At 40.8% G+C, this 14,050-nt stretch overlaps 3 protein-coding genes across 4 annotated transcripts in view; 2 read left to right on the forward strand and 1 right to left on the reverse strand.

Annotated features, from left to right (window-relative positions):
* Window positions 1-23: 23 nt before the first annotated feature.
* cdkl1 (cyclin dependent kinase like 1 (CDC2 related kinase)) lies at window positions 24-6,889 on the forward strand. 2 transcript variants are annotated; one of them, XM_019872425.1, is made up of 10 exons: window positions 24-532; window positions 1,070-1,303; window positions 2,114-2,235; window positions 3,208-3,280; window positions 3,439-3,529; window positions 3,722-3,922; window positions 4,352-4,434; window positions 4,527-4,583; window positions 4,783-4,962; window positions 5,052-6,889. In XM_019872425.1, exons 2-10 carry the CDS (start codon window positions 1,136-1,138, stop codon window positions 5,151-5,153), a joined length of 1,077 nt encoding a protein of 358 aa, XP_019727984.1. In that variant the 5' UTR covers window positions 24-532; window positions 1,070-1,135; the 3' UTR covers window positions 5,154-6,889. The 2 variants fall into 2 exon arrangements, with proteins under 2 accessions (XP_019727984.1, XP_019727986.1); XM_019872427.1 differs by having other exon boundaries at window positions 1,135-1,303.
* A 162-nt stretch (window positions 6,890-7,051) lies between these two features.
* On the reverse strand, window positions 7,052-9,054 carry dmac2l (distal membrane arm assembly component 2 like). Its single transcript, XM_019872428.1, has 5 exons — window positions 8,957-9,054; window positions 8,765-8,859; window positions 8,107-8,315; window positions 7,534-7,705; window positions 7,052-7,192 (listed from the first exon to the last, which is right to left on the reverse strand). Exons 2-5 carry the CDS (start codon window positions 8,857-8,859, stop codon window positions 7,078-7,080), a joined length of 591 nt encoding a protein of 196 aa, XP_019727987.1. The 5' UTR covers window positions 8,957-9,054; the 3' UTR covers window positions 7,052-7,077.
* A 51-nt stretch (window positions 9,055-9,105) lies between these two features.
* l2hgdh (L-2-hydroxyglutarate dehydrogenase) overlaps window positions 9,106-14,050 on the forward strand; it is a 6,734-nt gene continuing 1,789 nt past the window's right edge. Inside the window, exons 1-7 of the mRNA XM_019872429.1 lie at window positions 9,106-9,317; window positions 10,995-11,110; window positions 11,955-12,106; window positions 12,537-12,668; window positions 13,072-13,234; window positions 13,387-13,421; window positions 13,938-14,050. Of these exons, the coding sequence (XP_019727988.1) occupies window positions 9,232-9,317; window positions 10,995-11,110; window positions 11,955-12,106; window positions 12,537-12,668; window positions 13,072-13,234; window positions 13,387-13,421; window positions 13,938-14,050 (797 nt within the window). The 5' untranslated portion in view covers window positions 9,106-9,231. The remainder of the gene's footprint in view (window positions 9,318-10,994; window positions 11,111-11,954; window positions 12,107-12,536; window positions 12,669-13,071; window positions 13,235-13,386; window positions 13,422-13,937) is intronic.

The raw sequence follows: 14,050 nt of genomic DNA on the forward strand, positions 1-14,050 counted from the left end.
AAATAAGAGATAAGCTTGTCATATTTGACACATGATAAATGTGTGGGATTTAAATCTCACTATTAGTGACAGTAGTATTGTAGCATCCTCGCTAACAACAAAACTAATGCATCTATCTAGTCATTAGTGTCACTTTAGTACAGTGGCATATACTGTCATACTCCTTCGTCACCTTCATTTGAAACACGGTTAAAAAACATACATCTATTTGTCAGTCACTTTAATATTCAAACATAGTGAAAGCACATAGTCTCCTGTACACTCATCGTCATTTGATACATGGTAAAGAATGGCACTGTAGTTGGTGTCACCTTGCCGCATTGAATGTGTAATAGCAGTGAGTTTTATTGTGAAGGTTTGGGTGGATGGGGCTCTTGTGCACGGCTGCGTGCATGTGTGATGTTAGGGAGTTTTTGGGTATTTTTTTTTTCTCCACACATCACATCTGAGCCTCAGAGAGGAGGAAGCCTCTTGAGTTTCTCTCCAACAAAACATCTCAGGAGATTTTTATTTTTCTTCATCACCCCCAAAAGTAAGTGATGTGTTTTTTTGTTGTTTTTCTTTCTTTATGAAATCATTTTTGTAGGTGTTTTCTTGAAAGAGTTGTTTTTTTGTTGTTGATGTTGTTTACCAGCGGTGCTGTGCCTTGATGAAGGGACATGTTTTAGTTTGACAGTACTATTGTCTTTTATGCAACCCGACGTTTACACTTTTTTGCTTTTTTTTCTCTCTCTTGCACTTGACATACATTTTTTAAATTACTACTGCAACCTTGTCTGGAAAAACAATACAACTTGTTTTTCCTTGTGTTAAAAGCCCCCGCCCAAAAAAAAACAAAAAATACCAGTAGCGTTTTGAAGTATTACAACTTTATTGTCGTTAAATTCTGACTTTCTCCTTCACTTGAAGTAATTTTTTTCCCATGTAACTTTTTTTTGTAAAATTATTTTACAAAAAAAAAATTTTCCACAGTTATGACATTATCATATTCCAACTTTGTTTCATAATATGACCCATCTCTATGTATAGTGTAGATCTCCCTAACGAATTTTCTTCCTCTGTGTCATAGGGAATTTGGGGGTTTTCTTTTTTTTTGTTAGTTTTGTTTTGTTTTGCGGATGCTTTGCATCAAAGGATGGACAAGTACGAGAAGATGGGAAAGATCGGCGAGGGTTCGTACGGCGTGGTCTTCAAATGTCGCAACAGAGACTCTGGGCAGATCGTGGCCATCAAGAAGTTTGTGGAATCGGAGGATGACCCCACCATCAGGAAGATCGCGCTCAGGGAAATCAGGATGCTCAAGGTCGACACATGCATCATTCTATTTTATTTTAGAATTGACTTTTGGCATCATATTTTACATGCACGACTTCGCTAGGTACAAGCAAAAATTTGAAGATACTATAAATGGCTCATGTAACGAATGAAGTGCCAGGAAGTGATTTTTTTTTTCTCAAGGCTTAAATATTAATATTGAAATATATAAAATGAAAGTGAAATTGTTTTAGTCATGATTGGTATGCTAAAAAATACTTAATAATTCAAATGAAAAAAATGAATCTCTATGATGAAAATAAGTCTTGTGTAAATGCGTGTAAACGTTTAATCGCGCTGTCAATATTTTAGATGTCGCCAGTCAATGAATTCATGACAAGAATGTGAAAACCATTTCTCATTAAATCATCCTGAAAATTTGGGGGTGGTCACCAATATAGTGTCCATCTTTTCAAATTGCTACTTAATTAGTAGTTCATCAAGTGATTTTTTTTTCCCCCAAAATACATTCCGTTGCAAGGAATTGTGACTTGAAATCACAATTGGGCTCTCCAATTTTGGAAGCGTGCCCGCCGCCTCAGACTGAGTCCAAGTGTCAGCCGCTCTGCTTAATTAGTCAAGCGGTGGCGGGTGGGAGTGGCAGCCCATAAATATAGCGGGACCCTGGTCGGGTAAGGGGGGGTGTCTTAGGGAGAGTCGGGGCTGTTGCCGAGGGCAACGCCAGCTTTATGGGCGCCTATTAACACTTTGGATTTAGTGGTAGGAAGGTGGACGTCTTACCAGCACTCTCACTCACTGCGCTTATATATGTGTGTGTGTGTGCGCCCCCCCCATGCAGCAACTGAAACACGGCAACCTGGTGAATCTGATCGAGGTGTTTCGCCGCAAGAGGAAGCTTCACTTGGTCTTCGAGTACTGCGACCACACGGTGCTCCATGAGCTGGACCGACATCCCCAAGGGTCAGCATCACACACACACACACACACACACACACACACACACACACCACATCCTCAGCTGCCGAGCGATGCAGCGACAGCACCACGGCGGTGCGGCGCTGTGTACATTGGATTATCTCCCCTTGACATACTGTATGTGGCCGTCTTTGTGTTGGCCGTCTCCTGGGGAAGCGGACCCGCCCCGCCGGGAATGTTTGCGGCGATGCTCTGTGCCGGCGGGGCGCCGTCAGCCGCCTTTACGGGAGGGGCGGACCTTGTTACGAATCGCAAGTCACGTGATGGCCGTTTCCCGTGGCGACGCTGAAAAGAAGGCGGCCTGCGAGGCGACGCAGCTTTGTGCGGAGCGCGGCAATAAAATCCATATTATTTGCTAAACGTGGCGGCTCAAGCATCTCAGCGTATCATAGTTGTCCTTTGTGACTGCGAGCAGGACATTTTATATCTCTGTAGCACATCAGGTTATCATAATAATAAGAATGTGTTATTATGTAACATTTGTGTGAGGTTCAGCACCAGGTGCAATTTTTATCTGAAACGTCCTAGCTGTGAATTACAATGCATTGTAAAATACGTACTGCGCAACTATAGGTCAAACCTAAAATAAAAAAAATAAATAAATAAATAATATGAAACTGAAAAAACTGATGTCCTTGAAAAAAAGACAAAAACCGTAAGACACTTTTGAAATCAGAATGAAAAATTACATTTATGGACCCAAAGTTATCTCTTATTAAAATTTGCTGTTGTCCGATGTTATTTCTATATCCCCCTCCCGAAAAGATTTGAGTTGTTGATGTTACAGACCACATTTTTCCATAGTTTGTTTTCAAATGATTCATCTTGACCTATTTTTTTGGAATATCACAAAAATCTTGCATTTGAACGGGTGGGTGGTGCGGGTGTTGACATCTTATATAGACTCTTGAATAGGACATTGCTGAAAATGGTTGTTGTTGTTGTTGATGAGTGCAGCGTTCCTGAGCATTTGGCGAAGAGCATCACGTGGCAGACGCTTCAGGCCGTCAACTTTTGCCACAAGCACAACGTAAGCTGAGTGAGCGCGCTTTCACACGTCTTTGTTTCTCTTCTTCTTTAACAAGCATTCCTTCTCCCCCACCTCGGCACAAACATGCCGCCCGCTGACCACCGGGTCTCTTTTTTTTTTTTTTTTTTTTAAACCGTGTGCTTTCTTACCCCGGCCAGTGTATCCACAGAGACGTGAAGCCCGAGAACATTCTCATCACCAAACAGCACATCATCAAACTCTGCGACTTCGGCTTCGCCAGGATTCTCAGTGAGCACCCCGATGGCGTTACATCCTAAAATTCTTTCATTGAAATCAATCTAATAATTTCTTCAAATATTATGATGTTATTATTGAGTATTGTACACGTAATAGTTTTGTAAGTTATTTGTTGAAAAAAAAAAAAAAAAGAGAAAGAATTTTGCGTTGATTGTTGCTGTGTTGCTTTTGCCATGCACGTAGCGGGGCCGTGCGACTCGTACACGGACTACGTGGCCACCCGCTGGTACCGTGCCCCCGAACTGCTGGTGGGGGACACGCAGTACGGCCCCCCCGTGGATGTGTGGGCCGTCGGCTGCGTCTTCGCCGAGCTCCTCTCCGGCATTCCGCTGTGGCCCGGCAAGTCCGACATGGACCAGCTCTACCTGATCCGCAAGACCCTCGGTCAGCTTTGCTAAAACAACACTTTTAAACCCCCCCCCCCCCAAAAAAAAATTGATAAATATATAAATAAATATCATTTCCTGTAGTTTTTCTTACACATTGATTTTCGTTTATGGATTTTGGTTAGTTTTAAATTGTTTTTAGTGTCCCCCCCCCACCCCCAAATTTTATTATATATATATATATATATATATATATATTTTGTTTTAGTATTAGTTTTAGTTTTTTTATACAGGGTATTCTATCAAGTGCGAGAGAATAAAAAAAGTATGGCGGACACCGCATAATTGAGGTATATATATATATATTTTAAAACAATATTCAACAATCATTTCCTAAATTTTTAATTAAATCAAATTGAAACTATGAATGGTATCTTTTTTTTTTTTTAATATTTGTTTTTGTCTATGTGTGTATAATATGTTGCAGGAGATCTGATCTGTCGCCATCAGCAGGTTTTCAGCACCAATCACTTCTTCCATGGCCTGTCCATCCCGGAACCTCAACAAATGGTCCGAGCCACACGTTGGATTGCACGCCTTGCGTCCAGTGACAAGTTTCAACACATATTCTCTCCCCTTCGCCCCCCTCCCTTACCCATTAGGAACCTCTGGAGCTGAAATATCCAAACCTCTCCCACCAAACACTCAGTCTCATGAAGGTAATGGCAACATGATATATTCTAATAATAATATATATTTTTTCAGTTCATTTCTTGTCTTATCTAATTTTCTATGGATACATTTTTGCGTCCTATTTTCCAATGTTATGAATTAATATTGAATAAACGTAGGCATCTGTTATTTTGCTTTTATTCCTTCAAGTCAACTAAACATTCTTTGCGTCAATGTTGTTTTCAGGCTTGTCTTCGTATGAACCCAAGCGAGCGTCTCGCGTGCGAGCAGCTGCTGCAGCATCCTTACTTTGACAGCATGAGACACAAAAGCCTCCCCAACGCTAAACAGATCAACATCAACACGGGGCATGATCGCCATGGTAACAGGAGGACCCGCCTGCCGCGCAAACACCTGCCCGCCGGGGTGAGTCACTCTCTTTATGAAAAACAAAAGGAGATCTTGCTAGTTTCATTTTATTGCATGTTGATTCTCTTCTGGCGTGTGGTTGTCAGTGTTTGCCTCAGCTGACGGGGAGCAGCATCTTCCCTGCTCCGGACACCAAGAAGTACTTTCACAACCTCAACAAGTTCAACTACCACCTGCCCAACATCTAGAAACACGTGGACTCGTGCCTCAACAAGACTCAGGAAATGAAACTGGAGCTGAGCGACTGACATTCGTCGGTATCTTTTCCTCTTATTATTTTCAAGCGTTAGCTAGCTAGTTTATGGAGGACAAGGATCATCGCGTGACGCCACGCTCCGCTCGTCAACGACATGGAAGATTTTGCCAAATCTTCTGCACTGCAAGTCAAGTAGGACGCCACTTTTTTTTCTTGACTCTCTCAATTTTATTTATTGAAATCAGCACAACGATCGTAATAAATAAGTCGAGACGATCCCACATTGGTGCTATGGACGTCCGCAGCCGTCTCGGTGTGGAAATGCCAAATTAATCGTGAAAATTTCCGTGCCCCAATTAAAGGCTCCTTCATGTTGCGTTAGCTATGGATCAAATGTTGCAATACCACCAGGAACCTGTGGTGGAGGGCTGAAATCGTCAGCTTAAATTAGTGCTGCCTTGAGATACGAGTTCGATGTGTTTTGCGACCACGCTCGGAACACAAAAGATTGACATCTCAAATATTTTCCCGTTAAAATGCAATGAATGTGTTTCAGCCACCCGCCCCACCCCTCAAGAATAAAATCAAAGAAATTATTGTAATGTGTAATTTACTTCGGAAAAGTATCACTCCGTAATGTTGTTCTTTATAAAAACTTGCATTGACACAATTAAATAGAACCCAACCCAAAAGAATGAAACCGTTTTTGTCACACTGCTTTCCTACCTAGGGGGCAGTGTCAACAGTATGACACTAATACTTGTCATTCTACGCAGGGGATAAGGAAAGTATGACTAAGTATGTTATCGGGCCTGTCTGCTAACCTACGTGGTTGTTTAAATACACAAGATGTACAATATTTTTGTTTTGCAGACAACCTCAACTGGGAATGGCAACAAACAGCTAAGTCTCATTTTTTCAAGAATTGAGCCGCTTATTGTGAATTGAGTTGAGCCTCTAACAATGTACTGTGCTCGCTTCGCAAGTCAAAGCAAAAAAACAAAACAATAAAACATCGGCCCTTATCTCCAAAAACGTCGAGATACTCACGTCTCAAGGCAGCAAAATACTGTTGTTCTCAAACATTATGACTGTAAATCTCTGTATTGTAATGCAGTTTGAACATTATCATGCAATTAATTATCCATTAGAAAAGGTGTATTTCAATGATTCAATTCAAATGTATTGCGAATACAAGGTAACTAAAAATGGTACCTAAATGAAAGTTTAAAATCAAAGGTTTGAAGATAACATAAATACAACTGAACTGTACTTGGGCAGCCATTCTTTTGCCTACCACTAGAGGGAGCCCACGTACCACACTTTAAGTCTCACTGGCCCAAGAGCATAATTGGCAAAGTCAATTTTAAAACTCCTGTCACAATTCGGGCCCTACCGACATGGAGTTTTTTATGTTTATGCCGATTCTGATTCGTGGCAGAGTAAAATTTCGATAATTGAATAATCGTCAGATTATGTAAAAATACACATACTTTATAAAAACTGTTTTTGGTCAATAAAGATATTGAGTTTAATATTTTTTAAACTTTACAACAGTTTTGTTGCCTTTTTTTGGGGTGGGGGGGTCATTATCTTTGTCTTAGTTGTTATGTGTTAAGTTGTTAAAAACAAACAAACATGCATGTACTTGGATTTTGATTTATTCGGCCTGATAAACAGAAATGCTAACTGGCTGAACACGTCAAGAAAAAGCCGCTGGCCAAAAAAAACAAAAAAACAAAAAAAAAAAAACAAGCTGCAGACCCAAAATGACCACCTAGAAGCAAACAGGCATTCACGTTTGCGAAGAAGCACAAACGAGCCTTTCTTTGGCATAAAGCTAACAGGACTAATGTTGCCGATAAATAAATTGGTGTCAACAATAAAGTGCTTAGTTGTTGTTTGTTTGTTTTTTTTTAGTTCAGGTCCACATGAACATCAAGACGTGGGAGTGCAGTCTTTAAACGTTCCACCGTGCTCTGTTTGTCTTTGACACCAGGCAGGTCGCTGAGGAACAGGTACTCCAGATTTCTGCATGGGGGGCAAAACAAAACAAAACAAAACATACAAAAGTCTCTTTAAAGCTGTTTTCCATCCTAAAATTCCAGAAACTATTACGTACGACTTTGTACGTGCAGTGCCTGGAACTAAATGTTCCGGTCGAACGTGTTCGGCACTGCACAGCCCACTCCAAAACTTCAGAAACTATCGCACTCAAGTTGTACAATAATGCCTTACTTAAAACAACGAGTGATTATTTTTGATTTTTTTTTTTAACCAAAATGTACTTAAAAAAAGACAAAATTATTATTTTTAATCTATATATAAAATACATTTAAAATGACAAAAAAAAAAAAAAAAGAGAGACCAGCCTGAGTTTGTGCAGAGCGACGAGGCCCTTGTCAGTGACGTTCCCGCACGACACCACCTCCATGATGAAGATGCTGCGCTGCAGGTTCTCCAGTGAGCTGAGCCGCTCCAAGCACGCATCCTCGATGTAGATGCACTTGCGGAGCTTCACCTCCTCCACGTGCTGCAAACCCTCTGCACAAATGCAACGCAATGACGTCAAGGATGGCGGTGGCGCCACGTTGCCCCCTCCCGTAAATATCGCACTTTGCCTCCCGCCGGTCTTGCCTACTCACTGACATAGAACATTACATCCAGTCGATTTTCAACCAAAAAAATGACATGCCAATAGAGAATTTTAAAAGTAGCTAAATATGTTACGAGGTGCTTTTTGGAAAAAAAAAATGTTGCGAGAAATAGGTTTAAAATGTGTTTTCTAGAAGTTTAAATGTATCTAAAGTATGTGCAGTGGTAAAACAGGCAAAAAACAAATATTTTTTTATGGTCTCAATATCGTGGATTTACACTTTCAGTAGGGTGGGCCTGTAATGTATCCCCGCGATAAAAGGGAGTTCATGTAGGCACGTTTCTCAAACCAAGGTGGTCGAAGCCCCGGTACATGATGCAGGAGTCGGTGGCATCAATGGCCTGGATCTTGAAGCGCCCCAGCGGCCCAGTGGGTAGCGCGTTGTAGTCCCCGTGCCAGCGATCCAAACCCAGGAATCGCACCTTGGCGCCGCACCTCAGCAACCACTCGGACGCCGCCCGGTCGGGACCCACGGCCTTGATGCGTTCGTAGTCCACCCTGGAAACAGCAACCAAGTTTAGTCGGTAAAAGAAAAATGACGCTTTGTCTCTAGATGCTTCAAAATTATGCCAAATTTACAGTCATTTGTTTTGTTGTACTGTAATTATACTATATCATGAAGAACAGACTATGCATGACAAATGCTCATCCAAATTCCAATAATGTGGATATCAACAAATTGAGAGATTGAATGGCTTTGTGGATGACAATGTCAAACTTGTAATATAAATGAAAAATATTATTTCAACTAGAAATTAAAAAAAATATACCTTAAATTCAGGAAATGTACTTTTCAAAAATGTAATAAGATTTAGTAAAAAGTTGTAAACAAATGTTGCATTATATCACCATCAAAATATTTGTACCGTAATATACTCCTGAAGATGAATAAGAAAACAGACACCTATTGACCAGAACACATGATTGATTGATAAAAATAAACGTACTTGTTGAAAACAGCATTGAGCCAGCCCCAGAAATGTCTCCGGCTCGTGTCTTTTTGCTTCATAGCAGACTGCGCCACCTTCACAAGCAGCTTCATCTGCAATATTAACTAATTTAATACAGCTTGAAACTTCATAATACAAATTCATGTATTGGCAGATTTCTCCCAAACATGTGAACGTTTTGTGACCTACCCTTTCAGCTAGGCGGGTTTATTTACATGTCAGACGCGGCCATTTTATTAGAGCAAAACGTCACCAAAGACGGACCTTCCCATTGGCTACCTGGCCGAGGATGAACTCTCGCGGGATTGAACGCGGGTTTTGGGTTTAATGGAGGAAGTTAGCGGGTATCGATGACCCGAGAAGGGAAGAGGAGGAGGAAAGTGACAAGAGAAGGCGGGATCGCTGGAAACACTTTTAGCTTTGTCCTTTTCTTTTTCTATGCAATAGTCTGACGAGAAGTTGCCATGTTACGGATCGTGGGCACAAGTGCTTCTTTAAAGGCTGCTAGCGCTAAGTTGCTACATGACACCTGCACAAGACACTTGCACAGGTAAGAGGGCAAAAAAAAAAAAATCACGATAAATTTTCCCACTTTTCTGGTTTGGTGACTATTTTTGTGTAGATTTACGACATGCTTTGCTTTTCGAGAAACTTTGGTCGACTTGTTTGCACTTTCGGGCATTTTACAACAGGACTAACAAATAACTGAAGGATAAATTAATTCTTGGAAATGTTTTTGTTTTCCTATTGAGTGAAAGTACTTTAAAAGAACGAGCGCATGCATGTTTTTCACATTAGTTGAGTGTGCCTGAAGACCCTTGGGGCAGTGCGGTTATGTAATAGCCCCCTGACTCCCGCGCCGTACGGCCGACCCCCGTTATTCGCGGCAGATAGGGACGAGGCCAGGCCGCAAATTGTGAAAATCCGCGTATGATTGACGCCTATTGAAATGCATTCGAAGCAAAAACAAAAATTTAACTCCCAAATCTTCGGAAAAAAATTATGATTAATTTAAACACGCACAAAAAAAAAGAATCACAGCAGCAAATCAAAAAACACAAACCACTACAACAAATTACAAAACAAAAAAAATAATCCCAACAAAAAGTCGTTTGTGTGTGTGTGTGTGTGTGTGTGTTTTGCACTTAAGGGCCATAGTCGAATGTACTTTGCTCCATATTAATGTGGACCAGCGGCGTGAAATGAGAGTTGATGTGCATTCAAGCTGATAATGAAAATGTATTAATTATTTATCATTTATTTATGAGTTATTAAATGTAATGGAAAATAAAAGGTTTTAACTAGTCAGAAAAAGATTACAAAATTACTCCACCCCTTCGCAATCCTCCTAATATGTATACATTCACTGTCGAGTTTTTATTTAACTGTTTAAAAACGGTGATCGAATGGTCTGCAAGTCCACTTCACAGTGCAGAGGTCTAGGGTGCGATTAGTTGATTGGACACTCTGAATTGTCCCTAGGTGTGATTGTGAGTATGAATGTTTGTGCGACGATGTGTGCCCTGCGATTGGCTGGCAACCAATTTAGGGTATACCCCGCCTACTCCCCAAAGACAGGTTGATTGGACACTTTGAATTGTACCTAGGTGTGATTGTGAGTATGAATGTTTGTTCGACGATGTGTGTGCCCTGCGATTGGCTGGCAACCAATTCAGCGGCAAGTTTTGCAGACTTATTTCTCCTGAGGTCACAAAATTGGAGTTGTTATTTCAGGCTTTGAACATTTGGCCAGTGACTCTTTTCATTGTAGGGCTTCCTGTTCAGGATTCCAAGGAGCAACAGTGTGTTGTTACAAGCGCACACACTGTTCATTTTCATTGCACACGTCGGCTTCTGTACAAGAATACCCCCAAAACTACAAAATATCTCAAATGATGAACTTCAGATATTTTCAAAATATATTCATCGCCTGTCTGACATAAATGGATGATTCTGCCTTAATCAATGATTCAGATCAAGGAAAGTGTACGACTTGTGTTTTACCCTCCCGGACTAAAACTGGACAAATTTGACGCAAGCAGTTTACATGAAGGTTAAATGTGCATCGGATTGCACGATGTTCCCCTGCTGTCTGTTTCAAAGGTCATGCTTGTTGTGGAGGACAGTAGGACGTTGAACCGCTTTGTCAACATGCAGGCCTCCATATGTGCCGGGACAGTTCTTAAACATATGTCATTGTGACTGATCAACGTGTGGTGTCTTCCAGTACGTGCGATGTTGCCGTGGTGGGCGCCGGCATCGTGGGCCTGGCCACCGCCCGGGAGCTCATCCTGCGACACCCCACCCTCACCTTCACCCTGTTGGAGAAGGAGAAAGAACTCTGTGAGGGGAAAACTACTGGCTTTTTCATCCTTTGTATATATGTACAAAGGCATTTTAATTTGTAGTTCTTTTTTTGGGGCTGGGGGGAGTGGTGCTGGGGCTTGACACACAACATAATGGAGATTTTTGTGGCTGTCAAAATGTATTTCAATTCAATGAAATAAATACAAATGTATTAATTGATGAAGTAACTAATTTTAACATTGTGGCCGATTTTAAAATTCAAAGCTTGAAATAAAAAAGTGGGAATTCATTCGTTTTGGAATGTCAATTTATTCTGAGATTTTATTCAATTATCAGCATCCAATAAAAAGAATGTAGGTGATTACAGTGCAATTTAAATGTGAATGAATTAATTGGTGAATTTTGTTCTCATGCTAAAATTAAATAAAAAATGTAATCAATGAGATTGATCATTTCCAACAATATTTGTGCATTTAGGGAGCTATTTTTTTTCTATCAAATTGCCAAAATTAAATCTAAAAAGTCAAATAAATATACAATTTAGATGAGTTTCAACTTATTTTGGTTTTTGTTGTTGTTGTTGTTGTTGTTGAATTGTCTAAACTAAATGCATGTACATTTAACAATTTATGAAAGTAGGAATTGCTGAATTACAGGACACATATTCACTTGGTAAAATTAAATGTAACTCAATAAATAATGAGAATTAATCCATGTAAAAGTGACACATATTTTATATTGTGTATTTATTTGTCATTTCCCAACCTTTTTATTGCTTTTTAAACATTTTGATTTCAATTTTTTTTTCTATCTTTGGATTAATCTGTTCATTACTTTACGCCTCGATCTTCTTCTTGGTGTTTGTTTTTTTTCCCTTCAGCGATGCACCAGAGCGGCCACAACAGCGGCGTGATCCACAGTGGAATCTACTACACGCCTGGCTCGCTCAAGGCTCGCCTGTGCGTGCGAGGGGCGGCGCTGGCCTACGAATACTGCGACAAGAAACAACTTCCCTACAAGAAGTGTGGCAAGGTCCAGTCAACTTAAGTAACCTCTATACTGCTACCTTGTCAAACCAGTACCACCGAAAAAATACTTTGCTCTCCAAGTAGCCACCATCACATCCATCCACCTATCCATCCATTCTCAGGCAAAAATCGGCTTGTTATTTTTTTCTTTTTCTTTTTTAAAGATATTTTTAAAGCACATTGATGCATTAAAACATAAGAAAAAATGATTTTGAACCCTGCCCTCTCCCCAAAGAAAAAAACATCTTCCAATTTTTTTCCAATTTTCTCTCTGTTGTAAAATTAAGCAAATACAAAAGGACAAAGTCATGTAAAAAAAAATAATAATAAATAAAATGTTCAGCCTGTACTTCCTATTTATTGGTGTGTTAAAAAAAGGGCCCAACAAAAAAGTGGTTTTATTCATGATGTATTGTGCTCGTGTATTGTTGCAGCTCATCGTGGCATTGGATCAGGAGGAAATCCCTCGCCTCAAAGCGTTATACGAGCGGGGGCTGAAGAACAACGTGCCGGGGCTCAGCATCGTGGACGCCAAAGGAATTAGAGAGCGAGAGCCATACTGCAGGGTAAGTTTTTTTTTTTTTTTTTAATTTATTTATTTATTTTAGCAAGGTTGTCTTATGTTGACGGTTGCCCGACGAAGGCGTTTTTTTTCTTTACTTGATAGCTCCAGGGAAGTGTTTACTTGCTTTCAATTGACGGTTGCTTACGTGAGGTGTTATTTGCACGAAACAGGCCAAATGAGGTGTTTATCTCTCGTAAATTGATCGCCGCTCGAGTGAGTTGTTACCTCCGTGATGGAGACGACGACGATGGTGATTTGATGGAGGCGTTCATGGTAGCGTGTTGAGTCTTTATTTTAAGAGGAGAAGCTGTTTCGGTCTTCATTGGATTGTTTGAGGGAGGCATTTCTTTGTCTGTAGTCAGTGAGGAATTGGCTTGACGATGAAGTGAAACTCTCTCTATCAGGGCGTCATGGCGCTGGACTCCCCAAACACGGGCATCGTGGATTGGCGGCAGGTGGCGCTGCAGTACGGCAAAGACTTTGAGGAGGCCGGCGGCAAGGTGGTCACGCAGTTCGAAGTCAGTGACATCTCCATGGCCGCCGAGAGCCCTGCAGGGGGCGCTGAAGGTAAGAAGTAGTAGGAGTAGAAGAAGAAGAAGCGTATACACTATACTGATGATGTCATCGTGTCTTTTCCAGGACTCAATAGGTAAGAAGTCATAGTAGAAGAAGAAGAAGCGTATACACGTGTACTGATGATGTCATCGTGTCTTTTCCAGGACTCAAATATCCAATCGCCATCAAGGACAAGAAGGTGCGCTTCATCTCTTTCCACGTTTTATGTTGTAAGTCCAGGTGTCGTTACCATTTTTAAGCACCTGCTAGGTAAACACAAATGGTACATCAACACATAACAATGCTCACAGGCATCATTCTTGATCCTCTGCAAAGAATGACTAATATCAGTGATGTACTGAGAAGCCAAGAGAGGAACTTTGGGTCCAGTACAGCATATCCACATGATGGCGTTCATACCAGGCATTGAAGGGGAAAATGTCACAAAAACAGTTTTTTTTTTTTGGTTTGTTTGTTTTTTTCTATTTAATTGTAATTATGGCACGTGGCCACACCGAGAAAGGAAATAATTTAATTTACTTTTTTTTTTAACTGTCCACAGCTCATTGATTTTTTCCCCCACATTCAGTCTTTTATTTTGAAATAATTTGCAAAAATCTTCCAAATAAAGTGTTGCCATTTTGAGGATAAAAATCAATGTTTGAAATGAGACGACGTTGAATACTTTCCGGATGCGCTCCTCCGTCCCCCGCAGGGCAACGAGCTACGCTGCCGCTACGTGCTCACCTGTGGGGGGCTCTACTCGGACCGCCTGTCGCAGATTTCCGGGTGCAGCCGGGAGCCTCGCATCGGCCCCCTCCCAGGAGA

This window comes from Hippocampus comes, unplaced genomic scaffold, assembly GCF_001891065.2.
Source record: "Hippocampus comes isolate QL1 unplaced genomic scaffold, H_comes_QL1_v1.1 scaffold92, whole genome shotgun sequence".
NCBI lineage: Eukaryota > Metazoa > Chordata > Actinopteri > Syngnathiformes > Syngnathidae > Hippocampus > Hippocampus comes.